We start from the raw sequence: 17769 nt of genomic DNA, 5'->3' as shown, positions 1-17769 counted from the left end.
TCCTTCAAATCACATCATCATTATCATCATTTATCATCTGCTTTCCATGCTGGTATGGGTTAGACAGTTTGACTGAAACTAGTAAGCTAGAGAGCTGCACCAAGTTCCAGTCTGGTGGCATGGTTTTCTGTGGCTGGGTGTGTCCGGTGGTCAGCTTGCCACGACTCTCCAGTTCCCTCTTTATTTCTGCAGACAATCAGTTGGGCTCCTCTTGCTTCCAGTTCATCCTCTGATGTCTTTTGCTCTCTTCTTGACACACTTCCTGTTGGGGTGGTCTCAGGCAATGATTTCTGAGGCATTGTATATCTGAAATATCATAGCTTTGTGGGTTTGATTCTCAGCAAGAGTTGTCTTTGGCTTTTCAGCTTGTCTAGTACTGTAGCATTTGTTGCCCTTGTCTTTCCAGCTTATCCGGACCAATTTGTCAATGTTCCACTTCTCAGTGTGTTCTGTACATTGTCCAGAAAATTATAATAATAACAGGAGCACTCAGAGAGCGCAAACTTCCACCAAGGCAACACCAACGTCCTCTCAACGATTAGCCAGAGATGGTAACTGCAGTGTATTTGCCTTTTAGCACTTAAAATATGTCACAAACATATTTTAACTAACCTAAATTTTGCTTATGCCTTAAACACTGCTTTGTTAACAGGAAAATTATCATCCTATTAATTAACTTCTTGGTGTTGGTGTCTTTCTTTTTTTCCCCTTTATTTTTATTATTGTTGTTATTTTTGTCTTCAGCATCAATCTATTGTAGCTGGTCTTCAGAAGATTCAGTGGGCCATGGAGTTACTCTCTATGCCACAAGGTGCTCCAAAAAGTTTAGAAGAAGCAAACAAAAAGAAATACCAGTTTTGGGAGACACAGCCTGTTCCTAAACTCTGTAAGTTTTTTTTTTTTTTTTTTATTTAGAAAATTTGTTGTGTTGTTGTTTAGCCCCTGGCCATCAGTAACTGAATAATACCTGTGATCTAAGATATTTCAGTTTTAACTGTCCTGTTATTCTTTCCGACATTGTAAATGCTATCACATTCAGCTATGTGCTTATTTTATAACAGTAAGGCAGGGTTTAAGGGAAGTTCAGTAGCTGTTTCTAGCAAGTCATCTAATTGCAAGTAGTGGCTGCACTATAAAATTGATGAGTGTTGTGTTAGGTTGCAGTCTTATGCTGAACTAGTCCTGTGACTATAGTTTAGAGAGGTTGATGATAAAGGGGAGGTTGTAGCTGACTGACTTGGTCCTTGAATGCACACACACACACACACACACACACACTTGCAGTCTTTAAAAAGAAGACATTGGATTATACAGTTCTCAATAACATTATATATCTGAATAACAAGACAGGGTGATTTTGGCTGGAATATCTGGCCCAGAGGTGTAAAACAATAATGTCAACAAACAAAATAACAAAACTATAGACATGTTGATGTTTGTTTTAAATTTCCAGCGGAGAAAATAGATGAAAATGTTAATGAATGTATTGAAACTGACAAGCTCCCTGATGACATTCGTCAAGAATCTTACTCTCTACCAGATGGCTTTCATTGGGATACGTTAGATATCAACAAACCAGATATAGTAAGTAGAGCCCCTTTCCTCACCATTCACCTTTTTATTTGGCTCTTTCAATTATATCTGCTTCATTAATTCTCTGTTTTTCCATCTCCTTCCTTGTGTGTTTACTTATATAGAATGAAAGAGGCAGCTGGTATCTGTCATTCTGTATGTCTTTCTTTCGCTCTATCTACATCTCTTTCATTCTGTCTCTCTTTGTCTCATCTTTTCTTAGTTGATAAATTAAGTACCAGTCAAGTACTGGGGTTCAATGTGATCAACTATGCCCCTCCCCCCAATTCTAGGCCCTGTGCCTATAGTAGAAACGATTATTATTATTATTATTCAGTAGTTTTATTTTTATAACGTGCTTTCACTTCACTACCGAGCGCAGCTCTGTGTGCCTTGGGTACGTGCTGTGGTTTGCTGTGGTGCTCTTATGTTTACTGTATTGAAAGTGTTTTACGTAGAATGTGTGCAGTACCCAGTAGTGCAATTTTCTGTATGTTATATATATTTGTAAGTCCTGCTATTTTTGTTATGTATTTGTCTGAATATTTTTTTATTATACCTAAGGCACCTACTATGATAGGAATTGTTTCTGTTTTTAGATTCCACATTCGAGTTATCTCTATTTCCAGGTCTTTGTATTTTGAAAGTTTTTCCATTTCTTTTAGAGAAACGTTGTCATCTGCTGGTATTGATACATCAATTAGAAAGCATTTTTTTTCTTCATGTATTATTATTATTATCATCATTATTATTATCATTATTATTATTATTATTATTTCTTTTTGTAGTTGAAAGAGCTGTACATCCTTTTAAGTGAGAATTATGTTGAAGATGATGATAATATGTTCAGATTTGATTATTCTCCTGAATTTCTTCAATGGTCAGTTGATAAATTTTAAAAATTTCTTGTGTGTGCCTTGCTCTTATATATATATGTACCCACACACACACACACACACACTCTCTCTTTCACAGGTATACACATACACAGCTTGTGCTATTTTTATCTGATTGTTTTAAACATTTTTTAGGGGAACAAATACCATTTTGAACATAAAAGGCCTGTTCAAGGGTCATCACTACATAACCTGGCCAGTTGTTTTCAATCCTGCTGGTCACTGTATGATCTGTGTCTTCAGTTGTGTTGGCCACTCATTATCCTGTTGTTAACAACACTGCTGACTACTCTGTGGCCTGTGTTGTTGGCGTTCTCTAAGCCACAGCTTCACAACACAAAAGTGTCCACTGTGTGTGTCTCTCTTTTTTTTTTTTTCATATCTTTCATTTAGGAAGTGAGCAGTGAATAAGTTATTAAAAAACAAAAAGAAAAAGAAAAACAGGGGGTGGGGGTGGGGGGCATCAAGTGTACAATTGGTGAATTTCAGCAATTGATGCGGGCAATTTATTCCATGCTTCAGCAATAATGAGTAAACACGGACAAGGTAACTAATGCCATAAGAAATGTAAATTGACTGTTTAGCATTCAGATTATTCTGTCCAATGTAATACTGCTTAATTTATTCCCATTGTTTTGAATTGATCCTGGATTATCTCAGAAATGACAATGTAAGGATAGGTGTGAGAGGCCAGAATTGGCTGGTTTCAACATAAAACAGGCAAAATATTTGGCCTGGTTTCAAGCTGACGTCCGTCTGTATGTTGTTACTTTTGTTTCTTTGTTTGCTATATGTTTGTTTTGTCTTCTTTCTACAGGGCATTACAACCTCCTGGTTGGGTAAAGGATTGGCATTGTGGTGTACGAGTAACGAAGAATGCTAAACTAGTAGGATTTATCAGTGCCGTGCCTGCGCACATTAAAGTATATAAAAAGTAAGTGTCTGGGGGGGGGGGGGGGTCTGACTACTGCTGGGGTTCTGCATTCTTGTATTGGCTGCAGTGGCTGTTTTCTTTTCTGGGTCTTACTTTAGTGTAGAAAATGATATAATAATGTTCCTTCTGAGTCGTATCAACTTATAGGGCTGTTTTTCTGGTTGCTATGCTGTTTATATTTTCCCCCTGGATGGGATGCCAGTCCATTGCAGGATGACTCATTTTTACCAGCTGAGTGGACTGAGGCAACGTGAAATGAAACGTTTTGCTCAACAATGCAGCATATTGCCTGCTCCAGGAATTGAAACCACAATCTTATAATCATGACTTCAACACCTTAACGATTAAGCAATGCACCTAAACACACTGAGTTCAAATTCCACCAAGGTTGACTTTGCCTTTCATCCTTTCGAAGTCAATCAAGCACCAGTGAAACACTGGGACCGATGCAATCAACTAGCTCCCTCCCCCAAAATTTCAGGCCTTGTGCCTATAGTAGAAAGGATTATTATTATTGACCCAGCAAATAAAGTGAGTTCACGGCTGTGTCCTACACCAGTTTTGCATAACCAGCCCCAGCCCATTCAAAAGTACCTTGGATTGTAGGGTGACCTGCTGTACTTGAGGAGACCTATTGAGTCAAGTACATCAACATCAACATGAAAATCAAATGGAAATTGTAGTTGTGATACCCATGCCGGTGGCACATAAAAAGCACCGTCTGAACGTGGCCAATGCCAGCGCCACCTTGACTGACTTCCGTATTGGTGGCATGTAAAAAGCACCAACCGATCGTGGCTGTTGCCAGCCTCCTCTGGCCCCTGTGCTGGTGGCATGTAAAAAGCACCTAGTACACTCATGGAGTGGTTGGCGTTAGGAAGGGCATCCAGCTGTAGAAACTCTGCCAGATCAGACAGGGGCCTGGTGCAGCCTCCTGGCTTCCCAGACCCCAGTTGAACCGTCCAACCCATGCCAGCATGGGAAACGGACGTTAAACGATGATTATTATTATTATTATTATTATTATTATTATACTTTGTTTCAGATTTAAAGATATGGTAGAAATCAATTTTTTGTGTGTACATAAGAAACTTAGATCAAAACGGGTGGCTCCTGTTTTAATTCGGGAGATAACGAGACGAGTCCATCAACGTGATTTGTTCCAGGCTGTTTACACTGCTGGTGTTGTTTTACCCAAACCCATAGCTTGTAGCAGGTAAGCCCTTTACCTTTCTTGTCTTTTTTCTCACACAACATTGAACATTGTAGTCCTAGATACACTGGCTAAAAACAATATTGGATGGCCAATACATACAGGGTGGTGAGATTAAGACAGGGTTTCATCCCATTGTGTAGGACCTTGGGCAAGTATTTTCTACAATATCCTGGGCCATGTACAAAGCCTGTTCCATTCTCTCTCTCTCTCTCTCCCTCTCTCCATTTCTCCAGTCAAGCCTTTGCCTCCCTAATTCTTAGTCACTAGCACTTATCACTCCCTTATTTTAAGATTATCTGTTTTAAAATTTCTTAATGCTTATTTGTTCCAGACCCCAGCTTAATAATGGGAAAGTTATTTTATTAAATCTTTCATAATTAAAACAAAAAAACAACTAATTGAAATAAAGGTATCATATATTGACAGAAATATGGTAACAAAAGAGTTGATGATAAATATCTATTAGAATCAATTAACTGCTATAATTATTGTTGCCCAACTAAAATACCTTCTCGTATTTAGTTTCATTCTTTTGTGTTCTGACTTTACCTTTCATTTGTCAAGAGAGACAAAATAAAGTAAGCAGTTGTGATATTTTAAAGTTGATATAATTGTTTAGCATGAACTCATCCATCTCTTAATGTGTAGTTTTGTTCCAAAGTGAGAAATTATTTATTATTATTATTGTTGTTGTTGTTGTTAAGGTAGTGAGCTGGCAGAGTCATTAGCATGCCGGGCAAAATGTTTAGCAGCATTTCATCTGTCTTTACATCCTGAGTTCAAATTCTGCCAAGGTTGACTTTGCCTCTCATCCTTTCGGGATTGATAAAATAATTACCAGTTGAGCACTGGGATCGATGCAATCAACTTACCCCCTCCTTTGAATTTGCTGGTTTTGTGCCAAAATGTTAAATCATCCTTATTATTATCCTTTTGGGGCGATAAATGAAATACCAGTGAAACACTAGGGGCCATATAATCGACTAGTCCCCTCCCTTGAAATTTCAGGCCTTGTGCCTTTAGCAAAAAGATTTATTATTATTATTATTATTATTATTATTATTATTATTATCAATGTTGTTAAGGTGATGAGCTGGCAGAATGGTTAGCAGCATTTTGTCTGTCTTTACATTCTGAGTTCAAATTCTGCCATGGTTGACTTTGTCTTTCATCCTTTTAGAGTTGATAAAATAAGTACCAGTTGAACACTGGGGTTGATGCAATCAACTTACCTCCCTCCCCACCAACCTGCTGGCTTTATGCCAAAATTTAAAACCATTATTATTATTGTTGTTGTTCTTTTCTATTTGTATAGGTATTGGCATCGTTCTTTAAATCCTCGGAAACTCATTGAAGTACGATTCTCTCACCTGGGACGCAATATGACAATGCAGAGGACTCTAAAGTTTTATAAACTACCTGACGTGAGTGTTTTGATCGACCAAACTTCTTGATAACCTGTTAAATGCTATATTTGGAAATATTGTATGAGCTGTATGCTTAATTGGGAGTAGATGAGTCTAGAAAGTTAACCCTAACGTTGCTGCTTCTCTCTCAACTTGAGTCCATTCTCTTGGGTGGCATTTCCTATACTAATTCGCTTAAGGAACCCTCTTTTTGAAAGAGTAAAAAATAGCAAAATCTGAAAGCTTAGATCAGTGGTTCTCAACCAGGGTCCAAATGACCCTTGGGGGTCCATATAAGATTCCATTGTTAAAGTTTATAAACAATAGATTTGTTATACTTCTACAAAATGCAAAATATTTTAACACTTTTTTTATACAACTTTGAAAGATTTTTAATTATTCTTTTTCTTGTTTCGGTCATTTGACCAGCAATAGTCTGGTTGATACCCTAATATACCGTGATATATCACACGCTACTTTCAGTTTCCATGCTGTACTTGTCCATGGTGTTGTACAGTGATATTGAACTCCAAGCCCTGTGACTGCAAAGCAAATTTTTTAACCACATAGCCATGCATACACCTATAAATCTGCAGTGTGTGTGTATATTTGTATACATACCTGTCTTTCGTAGATGTGTGTGTGTGTGTGTACCTGTGTATGTAGTTATATGAGGGTGGGCACAAGGCCAATCTCCTAGTTTCTCTGGTTTATATATTCCTCCCTGGAAAATATGCCTGTCTGTCATAAGGTTAGTCATTTTAACCAGCTGAAATGAGACTGGAGTCTGGTGCAGCTCCGTTCAAACCGTCCGACCCGTGGACATTAAATGATAATGATGAAGAAGATGATGAGTAGATTGGAGCAATGTGAAATCACCCAGCCCAGGAATCGAAATTACAATCCATCAATCATGAGTCCAACACTTTAACCCCTAAGCCATGCACCTCCACTCCGTGTGTGTCTGATTATCTTTAACGGAGTTCATGATTTTATTGATACAGTCTTCTTGAATAATATAAGCAAAGCTCTTGGTCAAAACTAATTTTGTAATAAATTAGCTTCTACTTTTCATATTGAGACCTCCTCTCCTTTCAGTAAATGCTCTATTGTGATTCCTTAAAATTCCTTTAAAAACAACTACCCAAGAATTAACAAATGTATTCTGTCTTTTGCAGCAAACTAAAACTCAAGGTTTCCGAGATTTAAGAGTAGAGGATGTGGAAAATGCCTATCAGCTTGTATTGAAGGTTTGTTAACATCTCTGACTCTGTCTTTCTGTACTCTTTGACATGTACACACCATTGACCAAAGTATTTTCTCTCTTACTGTTACAGTATCTTTATAAAAAAAAAATTTAAAAAAAATATCCGACTGGTTAACACTGATTTTTCAACCATCTTTCTACCTACGGACCTCTGTGGTCCCTATTTTATTCAAGTGACCCCTCATAGCCAGCTATTGTATTTTTACAATATTAGGGATTGTATAAACCACCGGTTTAACACAAACATCCTCTCCTTCCTTCCCTCTACACACAAACTCTCTTTCTCGTTCTTTCTGAAAGCATGTGGCTATTTGGCTCAGGATTGTAAGGTCATGAGTTCAATTCCTGACAACAACTTTGTATCCTTGGGCATGACGCTTTATTTCACACTACTCCAGTCTGTGCAGCTGGCAAAAATAAGCTGTTCCTCACTCTTTCTCACTCATCACTCTCTATTTTCCTCTTTCTCACTCATCACTCTTTCTCTATTTTCCTCACTCATCACTCTCTATTTTCCTCACTCTTTCTCACTCATCACTCTCTATTTTCCTCTTTCTCACTCATCACTCTTTCTCTATTTTCCTCACTCATCACTCTCTATTTTCCTCACTCTTTCTCACTCATCACTCTTTCTCACTCATCACTCTTCCTCACTCATCACTCTTTCTCACTCATCACTCTTTCTCTATTTTTCTCACTCATCACTCTTTCTCTATTTTCCTCACTCTCTCACTCATCACTCTATTTTCCTCACTCTTTCTCACTCATCACTCTCTATTTTCCTCACTCTTTCTCTATTTTCCTCACTCTTTCTCACTCATCACTCTTTCTCTATTTTCCTCTTTCTCAATCATCAGTTTCTCTATTTTTCTCACTCATCACTCTTTCTCACTCATCACTCATTTTCTATTTTCCTCACTCTTTCTCACTCATCACTCCTCTATTTTTCTCACTCATCACTCTCTATTTTCCTCACTCTTTCTCACTCATCACTCTATTTTCCTCACTCTTTCTCACTCATCACTCTCTCTATTTTCCTCACTTTCTCACTCATCACTCTCTATTTTCCTCACTCTTTCTCACTCATCACTCTTTCTCTATTTTCCTCACTCTTTCTCACTCATCACTCTTTCTCACTCATCACTCTTTCTCACTCATCACTCTTTCTCACTCATCACTCTCTCTATTTTCCTCACTCTTTCTCACTCATCACTCTCTATTTTCCTCACTCTTTCTCACTCATCACTCTTTCTCTATTTTCCTCACTCTTTCTCACTCAACTTTCTTTCTCACTCATCACTCTTTCTCTATTTTCCTCACTCTTTCTCACTCATCACTCTCTCTATTTTCCTCACTCTTTCTCACTCATCACTCTATTTTCCTCACTCTTTCTCACTCATCACTCTCTCTATTTTCCTCACTCATCACTCTTTCTATATTTTCCTCACTCTTTCTCACTCATCACTCTTTCTCTATTTTCCTCACTCTTTCTCACTCATCACTCTTTCTCACTCATCACTCTTTCTCACTCATCACTCTTTCTCACTCATCACTCTTTCTCACTCATCACTCTTATTCACTCATCACTCTCTATTTTCCTCACTCTTTCTCTATTTTCCTTACTCTTTCTCACTCATCACTATTTTCCTCACTCTTTCTCACTCATCACTCTCTCTATTTTCCTCACTCCTCACTCATTACTGTTTCTATATTTTCCTCACTCTTTCTCACTCATCACTCTTTCTCTATTTTCCTCTTTCTCAATCATCACTGTTTCTCTATTTTTCTCACTCATCACTCATCTTCTATTTTCCTCACTCTTTCTCACTCATCACTCTTTCTCACTCATCACTCCTCTATTTTTCTCACTCATCACTCTCTATTTTCCTCACTCTTTCTCACTCATCACTCTTTCTCTATTTTCCTCACTCTTTCTCACTCATCACTCTTTCTCACTCATCACTCACTATTTTCCTCACTCTCTCACTCCTCACTCGTCCTTTCTCCTGTCTCTCTACTTCATTCCCTCTCTCCCTTTCTGCACAAGACATTGACTCTTTCTCTTTCATTCCCTCCCACCACAATAACTCTTCTCACTTCTCACACTACACACACACACACACACATAGCCCAACCGTTCATTCTGTTTCTTATATCAATTGCAGTATCTCCATAAATTCGACCTAGCACCTATATTCAGTGAAAAGGAGTTCAGACACTGGTTTCTGCCACGTCCTGGAATAGTAGACAGCTATGTCGTTGAGGTGAGTTAAGTTTAACACTTTAACATTTTAACCAGCAGCTGTATCCAACCCAAATATTCTATGTGTTTTATGTTCAGATCTGACCTCTCACACCTACCCTACAGTGTCATTCTAAAAATCAATCACATTATTGAAATCTTGAAGCTACTGGATAATGCATGATTAATTCAAAACAATGTGGATAAATAAGCATTACATTTGACAGAGTAATCTGAATGCTAAAGGGTTAAACTGGCCAGATTTAGCCTCTTACACCTACCCTACAATGTCATTCTAAATATAAACAATCACAAATAATTACAGAGGTATCAAGTTGTTGGATCAGGTAATGAAAGTCACGGAGAGGGTCATAGCCCAACTAATTAGGGAGAGAGTCAGTTTAGATGCAATGCAGTTTTGGTTCGTGCCAGGGAAAAGCACCACTGATGCTATATTTCTGGTAAGACAGCTGCAGGAGAAATACCTAGACAAAGATAAACCTCTGTACCTGGCTTTCATTGACATGGAGAAAGCCTTTGACAGGGTCCCCAGATCCCTTATCTGGTGGTCAATGAGGAAACTAGGGACAGATGAATCGTTAGTGAGAGCTCTGCGAGATATGTACAGCCCCCTCCTATTTATCATAGTCCTCCAGGCAATAACACAGGAATTCAAGACAGGATGCCCCTGGGAGCTCCTCTATGCTGATGACCCTGCGCTAATTGCTGAGTCACTATCAGAACTAGAGAAGTTTCAGGTGTGGAAGCAAGGACTAGAATGGGAGGGCCCTAGAGTCAACCTAGCTAAAACCAAAGTCCTAATAAGTAGGAAGGTAGACAAAACACAAACCCCTTCCGGTAGATAGGCCTGCTCGATCTGTAGAAAAGGCGTAGGTAGAAACTCTATAAGATGTACCCAGTGCAAGCTATGGACACATAAGAGGTGCAACAATATCAAAGGAAGGCTAACTAGGAAGATAGTTTTTGTATGTGGCAGATGCTCAGGAGCAATAAACAGTGCAGAGACATTGAGCATGCTTTGGCAAGCTTACAACGATGAGGCAGTGAGTTGTGTGCAATGTTTTGAGTGGCATCGAAAGCAGAAGAACATCCCTGGAAGGCAATGAGCCATCTGAAAGGCCTGTGTGAATAGAGAAAGTGGTTTTAGAGTCAAGTTTTGACTGCTATCTCTAGCATGGTGGTATCTCTTAGGTATACTTAATTATAATTCTAATAATTATTACCTATAAGGTTTTTATTCCTATGCTGGCCACTTGATATGATTGGTATTTTAAATAATGACCTTATCCTTATTTATATAAAAATGTATATATATATATATCATCATTTTAACATCCATTTCCCACATATGTATAATATATAGAATATAAATACACTGTTAACTATCTTGTTTAACTTGTCTTCTTCCAGAATGATGGTAAAATTACTGACTTTGTCAGTTTCTACACTCTACCCTCCACCGTGATGCATCATCCAGTCCACAAAACCCTCAAAGCAGCTTATTCCTTCTACAATGTCAGCACTCAGACGCCCTGGCTCGACCTTATGCAAGACGCCCTTGTTGTAGCGAAAAATGTAAGTATTTTGCCAAGGAGTGATGGTGTCAAATGCAATGACCCTTATCTTATGCAAATGAGAAGAAGAAAAAAGAATAAACAATTGTATGGAAATATGTGTATGCTCTTTACTCTTTGATATAGATCCCTCGACATTAAAAAAAAACTAGAAACAATTGTTTTCCCCTTAAATAGTACACACACACACACACACATTTACACATACAAATTATATATATATATATATATATATATATGTATATACACAGTGTATATAATTTTTGTCGTTTGTTACAGATGGGATTTGATGTTTTCAATGCTTTGGACCTGATGAACAACCGAGAATTCTTAGAGAAATTAAAGTTTGGCATTGGTGATGGCAATCTACAATATTACCTGTACAACTGGAAATGTACTCCCATGGAGGCCCATCAGGTGAGATCTGCGTCTCTGTCTGTCCAACTGTTTACATGTATTCCGACTGAAAATCATTAACCGTGGACATAATTTCACATTTTATCATTCTATCTACTTCCCTCTTAACTAGTTTCAAACATTGCTTCTCAATCTTTTTACTTCTCTCTTTCTCTCTCTCTCTCTCTCTCTCTCTCTCCCTCTCCCCTCCGACCTAACTCTCTCTCTCCTCCGACCTAACTCTCTCTCTCTCTCTCTCCTCCTACCTAGCTCTCTCTCTTCCTCTCTCTCCTTTCCTTTCTGTTTCCTTCCATCCCTCTCTTCTTCTCCCTCTCTCCTTTTCTGTCTCCTCTCCCTCCCTCCATCTACTCCTCCCCCTCTCCTTTTCTTATCTCCCTCTTACCTACCTTTATCTCTTTCTCTTAATACTCTCTCTCTCTCTCTTCACATCTTAATATTTCTTCTTTTCTTGTCCTATCCAGGTTGGTTTGGTCCTCCAATGAGAACTGTATATGTATATATAAAGTCACTTAAACCATTTGTCTATTTGCACTGAAGAAGAAGAAGAAAATGATGATGATGATGGTGATGGTGGTTCACTGAGCTGGTTGAGTTGTTTGCAGCTCTTCAATTCCTCCCCTCTCACCAATTCTACCACCACTACCACCACCACCACCACCACCACCACCAACAATAACAACCAACCAACCAACCAACCAAACAATCATTCATTCACTGGACTGAAACTGCTGCTCTGCTGTGGCTTGCTTGCTTCTCTGACCCCTCCCTATTCCCCACCAATGGGGGCTACCAACACATTATAATTAATCAATTATTATTATTATTATTATTATCATCATGAAGGTGGTGGGTTGGCCAAATTGGTAGAGGGAACAGAATGTTTCAGTTACATCTCTTTGCATTCTGAGTTCAAATCCGACTGAAGCCAAGTTCACTTTTCTTCCTACCAAAAGTCGCTAACTTCTAAAGTAAATACTGGTGTTAAATTAATCAACTGTAACGCCCCACATCTATTCCCCCCCCACCAAATTTCGGTTCTTTGCACCTGTTATTATAAAGATTATTACTGGTATGATTAGTTAAGGTGGAAAGCTGGCAGAATTGTTAGCACACCGGGTGAAATGCTTTGCGGTATTTTGTCCATCCTTACATTCTGAGTTCAAATTCCACCAACGCTGACTTTGCCATTGGGGTCAATATAATCAACTAGTCCCCTTCCCTCAAATTTCAGGCCCTGTGCCTTTAGTAGAAAGGATTATTATTTTTATTAGTTCAAATTCTGCCACGGTTGACCTTTCATCTTTTTGGTGGTGATGAGGTCAAGGAATTAAGTACCAGTTGTGCACTGGAATCAATGGATAATCAACTTACTCTTTCTCCCAAAACTTCAGGCTTAGTGTCTGTAGTCAAAAGGATTATTATCATAATTATTGCAGGCCTTGTACCTATAATAGAGAGAATTATTATTATTATTATTATTAAGGTGGTGAGCTGGCAGAATCATGAGCACACCAGACAATATGTGCCTATAGTGACATTTTGTCCATCTTTAGGTTCGGAGTTTATTCTTTTGGGGTTGATAAACTAAGTACCAGTTGAGTACTGGGGTCGATGTAATAGACTATCCCCCTCTCCCCAAATTTCAGGCCTTGTGCCTATAGTAGAAAGGATTGTTATTGTTATTATGATAATTTTTATAATGGTGATGTTTGGGCTGAAACAGTAATGCATACGATACCAAGTGGTTTCATAGTTTTTTTCTTCTTTTTTTTTTTTTTTTTTTTTTTTTATACTTCTCTGGTCACAGTTCAATTCCTGCCAGAGTTGAATTTCCCATTGTTGTTTATTTTTATTTATTTATTTATTCTTACAAGCAATGGAGTTGGCAGAAACTGTAGAACATTGACCAAGAATGGCTTGCGCTAATTTTTTTAGTTCTATCCATCTCTTTAGAGTCTGATTTCAGCTCATGCCAGAGGTCTGTGGAATTGGAGAAGGATGTATTGAATATGTCCATCCGTGTGTTCCCCGCCAGATCTTTCTGATCTCTGTTTGGTGGCCTAAAGTGTTAGAAACTCTTAAAGAATTCATCAAAGACATAGTTTATAAGCTAGTTGATAAGCATACATTTATTATTAATATCTGGCAGAATCGGATCATCAGCCAAAATGCCTTGTGGTATTTATTGCGACACATTAATTCCTCATTACAAATCCCACCAAGGTCCAGTCCTGGAATTGATATAATCTAACTCCTTCTTCAAATTTCTGGACCTGTGCCTATATAAGAAAGTATTATTATTATTATTATTATGAACCCTTTAGTACTTAAACCAGCCAAAATACTCTCCATGTTTTATGTTCAAACCAGCCAGATACAGCCTCTCTCACCTACCCTACAATGTCCTTCTAAAAATAAGCAAATCTCAAAGCTCCAAGATAATCCATAATCACTTCAAAACAACGTGAATAAACGGGTTTCACACTGGACCGAATAATCTGAATGGCATAGGGTTGGGGTGGCACACTGGCAGAATCGGTAGTGCATCAGGGAAATTGCTTTGCTCTATTTCTTCTGACTTCAGATTCTGCCATGGTCCACTTTGTCTTTTCATCCTTTCAAGGTTGATAGAAAATAAGTACCAGTCATGTACTGGAGTCTGTGTAACTGACTAGCCCCCCCCCCTCTCCCAAAATCCCAACCCTTGTGCCTATTGTAGAAAAGACATCATCATCATTATTATTATTATTATTGAGACAGCAAGCTGGCAGAATTGTTAGCATGCCAGGCAAAATGCTTTGCCTGTCTTCACATTCTGAGTTCAAATTCTGCCGAGGTCAACTTTACCTTTCATCCTTTCAGGGTTGATAAAATAAAGTACTAGTTGAGCCATGGGGTTGATATAATCGGCTTAATGTTTCCCCTGAAATTGCTGGCTTTGTGTCAAAAGTTAAATCCATCATCATCATCGTTGTTATAGTTATTATTTGGGCTGTTGTTGACAAACTTGTTAAAGCAACAGACAAAATCTAGCCTTGTTTTCTGCTCTTTTTTTAATTTTTCCTAATTACGTTCAACATTCAAATGTTGACTGCCTTTTATCTTTATGAGATTGATGAACCATAAGTTATCAGTCAACTATTAATGGTAAGGACAATCTGTGGTGGCCTTTGGGCCTCTGTTAAAAATAATTACTGAGAGATTGATTTAAAAAACACAAAACAATCAACAGTACTTGACTAAATTTACATTGGATTGGTTAGCCAAGAGCAATAAAGGCCTGATACTAGTTGCTTTAGATCTCTTATGATCTAGGTTGAAATTCAGTGGAGAGGTCATGGTGGTGGTGCTGGCATTGATTTGCCTTTCATCTCTCACTGGGAGCAATTTAATCAACTCCCTTCATTTCTTTACAAATCTATTGACCTTGTACCTATTGCCAAGTTAGAAATTATTATTATTATTATTAAGGTGGCGAACTGGCAGAATTGTTAGCGAGCTAAGAGAAATGCAAAGTGGCATTTCGTCCTTCCATTCTGAGTTCAAATTCTGCTGAGGTTGACTTTACCTTTCATCCTTTCAGGGTTGATAAATTAAGTACCAGTGAAACACTGGGGTTGATGTAATCAACTAGTCCCCTCCCTCCAATTTTCAGACTTTGTATCTTCAGTGGAAAGGATTATTATTATTATTATTATTATTAAGGCGTGGAGTTGGCAGAATTGTTAACATGCAGAACAAAAATGCTTAGTGGCATTATGTTCTGGGCTCAAATACCGCCAGAGTTGACTTTACCTTCATCCTTCCAGGGTCAATAAAATAAGTACCAGTTGAGTACTGGGGTTGACGTAATCAACTTATCCCTTTCCCCAAACTTTGCTGGCCTTGTGCCAAAATTTGAAACCATTATTATTTAATTTGGGGTGGGAGTTCATTTTAACAGAACCCCTGAAGTTTTGGGATGGGTAGGTGAATAAAAAGAAAATTAGGATGGGCAGGCAAGGGTTAATTAATTAAATTCAATTTCTTGAATGAACGAAGCAACAGTCATTTTGAGGGGAAGGGTTTCAGTGGTGTTAGTTTATAAAAGTTGGGAATAACAGCAAAAGTGGATGAAAACCACTACCACCATCTGAAAGAATGGAATAAAAAGAAAATAATAATAATAAAATATACAGAATGAAGAAAAAGTTTTTGAAACTGTTTAGTGCTTGTGTGTTTGTGTTTTTTTTTTTTTCTTGTTCTGGTATTTTCTGTTGTTGCTATGACTACTACTAATGAATTCTTTTGCATTATTGAAGAATGTAGTGTTTGGAATTAATTGGCTTCTGGGTCTCTTGCTCCTCTTCCTCTCGGCCCTTGGTCTATTATGAATTTACATCATTGACGCCAAGATCTGGCAGTTCTGTGCAAACAATCAAACTACTTGGTGAGTTATATTTGCTCAAGTCTCTCTTTTTCATCACTGATGATTCTTCTTGGCTATAATTAATAATATTAATAGGCATTACGCTTAATGTTTAGAGTTGTATTTCTCCTGTTTGTATAAACAATCCTCTCTGAGTGTGTGTGTGGGGTGGGGGTGGGGGGCATGTGACCTAGTGATTAGGGTGTTGCACTCTGATAGCAATATTGTGGTTTCATAGTTGTGTTCTTGAGCAAATGACTTCATGTTGCCCCAGTTCACCCAGCTGTAAATGGCTAACCCTGCAAAGGACTGGCATTCCATTCAGGGGAAAGGTTGGCCTGACCCCCTAACTGATATGATGGCATTGTTCAAAGGCTACAACACTGCAAGGAAGCAGCAAGCTTTTTGTGTCCAAAATAACATCCAATAGTCTGGTTAATACAGTGATGCGTGTGTATGTATGTATGTATGTATGTATGTATATATATATATATATATATATATATATATATATATATATATATATAGGTGCAGGCATGGCTATGTGGTAAGAAGCTTGCTTCCCAACCACATGGTTCCAGGTTCAGTCCTACTGTGTGGTAGTTAGTGTCTTCTACTATAGCCTCAGACCAATTGAAACCTTATGAGTAGATTTAGTTGAGGGGAAACTGAAAGAAGCTTGTCATATATATGTGTGTGTCTGTGTTTACGTCCTCATAACTTAGTGGTTCAATAAAAGAGACTGATAGAGTAAGTACTAGGCGTAAAAAGATAAGTCCTGGGGTTGATTTGTTCTGCTAAAATCCTTCAAGGTGGTGCCCCAGCATGGCCTCAGTCAAATGACTGAAACAAGTAAAAAATAATATATAGGCCTGTTCACCGAACCAGCAGAGTGACATCATTCAAAAGCCACAACAATGGAAGGAAGCGCATTGTGACCAGCGATGTATAACAACATCCAATAGTCTGGTCAATGCAGTGTTGCGTATCAGACTATTAAGACCATTTTATAAACTCGAGGGGGTCAGTCTTCTTAACCATTTCCGGTAACTGTTTCAAGCATTTGAACTTGGATAAGTTTCTTTCCCATCATTTTTAGTTCTTTATTGATTTCATTTGTGCATTTGTTTCTTTAACCATTTTGCATTCGGATTATTCTGTCAACTCTATTGCTTATTTATTCACATTGTTTTCAATTAATCATGCATTATCTCATAGCTTTGAGATTTTGATGATCTCTTTGTTTACTTTTAGAATGCCATTTCAGTTGTGAGAGGCCTAATCTGTCAGTTTGGTGACAAAACAGATAGAATATTTGGGCCAGATATGACCGGTTTGAACGCTAAAGAGTTAAATACTAATTAGTTAGCATTAATGATGATAATTAGGAAGCAGTGAGTTGGCAAAAACGGTGGTGGCACACATTGCAAAAAAAATTCCTAACAGCATTTATTAATTTTTACATTTTACATTGTGTGTTTACGAAATTTTTGCTGGAAGAAGTAAAACCGGGAAAATGAGAGGGAGAGGTGTGCTGGTCATCTTTCACAAAATATGGAAATCTATTGGAAGGGAGTTAATGTGGATGAAGTCCTGCAAGCTTTAATCTATCCAAAGCATTTTCATATGTTCTGAGTAATATAAAGCTTTCCTTTCATAAGTCCCAAGTGACTTGGTTGAAAAAACATTGGGAATGTGTATCCCACTAGACTTGAGGGAGATATGCCCTGTGTATCCCTTGTGATACATGGGCCAAGTAAAAGGAAAAAAAACAAACTATAAAAATAAAAAGCAACCAAAATGTTTAGTCTTGTGC

The 17769-nt window shown here is 38.0% G+C and overlaps 1 protein-coding gene across 1 annotated transcript in view; it reads left to right on the top strand.

The window, feature by feature from the left end:
* LOC106875636 (glycylpeptide N-tetradecanoyltransferase 2) overlaps window positions 1-15735 on the top strand; it is a 33318-nt gene extending 17583 nt beyond the window's left edge. Inside the window, exons 3-13 of the mRNA XM_014923866.3 lie at window positions 745-886; window positions 1454-1584; window positions 2361-2452; window positions 3286-3402; window positions 4448-4618; window positions 5934-6042; window positions 7203-7274; window positions 9457-9555; window positions 10965-11129; window positions 11408-11545; window positions 12007-15735. Coding sequence (XP_014779352.2) covers window positions 745-886; window positions 1454-1584; window positions 2361-2452; window positions 3286-3402; window positions 4448-4618; window positions 5934-6042; window positions 7203-7274; window positions 9457-9555; window positions 10965-11129; window positions 11408-11545; window positions 12007-12027 — 1257 coding nt within the window. The 3' untranslated portion in view covers window positions 12028-15735. The remainder of the gene's footprint in view (window positions 1-744; window positions 887-1453; window positions 1585-2360; window positions 2453-3285; window positions 3403-4447; window positions 4619-5933; window positions 6043-7202; window positions 7275-9456; window positions 9556-10964; window positions 11130-11407; window positions 11546-12006) is intronic.
* The last annotated feature ends 2034 nt before the right edge of the window (window positions 15736-17769 follow it).

The sequence above is a fragment of the Octopus bimaculoides genome, chromosome 27 (assembly GCF_046866305.1).
Source record: "Octopus bimaculoides isolate indiv1 chromosome 27, ASM4686630v1, whole genome shotgun sequence".
Classification (NCBI taxonomy): Eukaryota; Metazoa; Mollusca; class Cephalopoda; order Octopoda; family Octopodidae; genus Octopus; species Octopus bimaculoides.
This window is presented reverse-complemented; position numbering and strand designations above follow the sequence as displayed.